We start from the raw sequence: 1,548 nt of genomic DNA, 5'->3' as shown, positions 1-1,548 counted from the left end.
TCAAGTACCCTCAGGATTTATCCTGAAACCCTGTACTGCACTTTGTAGATCCTTTGTCAGTGTCAGACATGAGGATGAGTCACGGCCATTGCTTGACCAATTTGCTCTCTGTGAAAGCCTGAGAGAATGTTTTCTCTTCATGTGACTCGCCCCAGGCACACTATACATCATCGATCACATTCCTCTGTGGCTCCATAATCTTCTTGATCAGAAAATTTGGGGCACAACTGAGTTACATGATGTTACAGTACAGGTTCTCCTATGTTCTGAGTCTTCACTGACCTTGAAAGGCTAGGGCCAAAATGTTGGCTGACCTTGCAGCCCTTCCTTTTCTCCAATTTTTGATCTGCAAAGTTAGGTTGCTAACCCTCCAGAAGAGAAGCTTGTTATTACCCTGCAACATAAGCAGTTCGGTTTACCCTAAGTATCTGTCTAAATATCAAACATCTTAGGCATAATGTGGAATAGGTATTTTCCATCGAGTATTGATATGTTGAACTTTAAGTCCTTACAGAATATAAAGAAAAAAAATAATTTAAAAAATAGGAATAAACACATATTTTTACACAAAAATTTAGAAATCTAACCATATACAGCATTGTAGCAGGACAGCCCTGTGACATTTCTTAAAGACTATTTTTAACAGTAGTTGATGTGACTATTCTATCTCAAGAGTATAAACAGTGAACCTTAAATTAACTGAAATCTAAATTAAAAGACAAGCGTAATGCAGCTGAACAAATGTAGGCTAAATGTGGTTTTAATTTGTATTTTAGATTAGTTAATAATTAATCTAATCTTTTGATTAATAATTAATGTAACATTTACATTAATTAATAATTGATTATTAATAATACATTAATGTAGTATTGCTTTGTATTTTAGCCCAATCCTTTAAATACTGTTTATTACAGTAATAGACACAAGCAGTCAGATATGATCAGCGAAGCAAGAATTCCTACACTAATGAGACATACATGTGCTCTACGTAGTTCTTAGGTAGAATTTTGTTTTTGCCCAGAGAAATCCTTTGCTTTCTGTATGTGCTATTTCAAATACTTGTGCCTCTTTGATGAGAAAAATAAATAAACCATTGATATTTGTTTTGCTTGTAACCAGTTGCCGTGACCCCTTACGGTTATGCGTCCAAGTTTGAGATCCACTTTGATGACAAGTTCGATGTGTCCTTTGGGAGAGAGGGAGAGACGATGAGTCTGGGCTGCCGCGTGGTCATCACTCCTGAAATCAAGCATTTCCAGCCCGAAGTGCGGTGGTACCGGAACGGTAAGTGGTCGTCGGGAGTCTTGCGTGGACTCTTACCCGCAGAAGCCGGCGCCAGCGTGCAGGGCCGTTGATCAGGGCTGGTGTCACCCGACCGCCAGAAGGTGCGACTTGCTGCGGGTCTGAAAAACATTCACTCCTGCATCAAAGTAGTAACACATCAATAATACCTTTGTGAAGTGGAGATTTTCTTCTCGCTAATTAAGTGGAATTGCCCCCAAAATGAATATTCAGTTTGTAAATTAATTTTTGTTAAAATGCTTTTCA

At 38.4% G+C, this 1,548-nt stretch overlaps 1 protein-coding gene across 2 annotated transcripts in view; it reads left to right on the top strand.

Moving 5' to 3' along the window:
- Myom1 (myomesin 1) overlaps positions 1 to 1,548 on the top strand; it is a 137,162-nt gene that overhangs the window by 40,342 nt on the left and 95,272 nt on the right. For both annotated transcript variants that reach the window (XM_004635793.2, XM_023720381.1), the window contains exon 9: positions 1,120 to 1,284. In XM_004635793.2, the coding sequence (XP_004635850.1) occupies positions 1,120 to 1,284 (165 nt within the window). The remainder of the gene's footprint in view (positions 1 to 1,119; positions 1,285 to 1,548) is intronic.

The sequence above is a fragment of the Octodon degus genome, unplaced genomic scaffold, assembly GCF_000260255.1.
Source record: "Octodon degus isolate 3935 unplaced genomic scaffold, OctDeg1.0 scaffold00075, whole genome shotgun sequence".
NCBI classification, from domain to species: domain Eukaryota; kingdom Metazoa; phylum Chordata; class Mammalia; order Rodentia; family Octodontidae; genus Octodon; species Octodon degus.
This window is presented reverse-complemented; position numbering and strand designations above follow the sequence as displayed.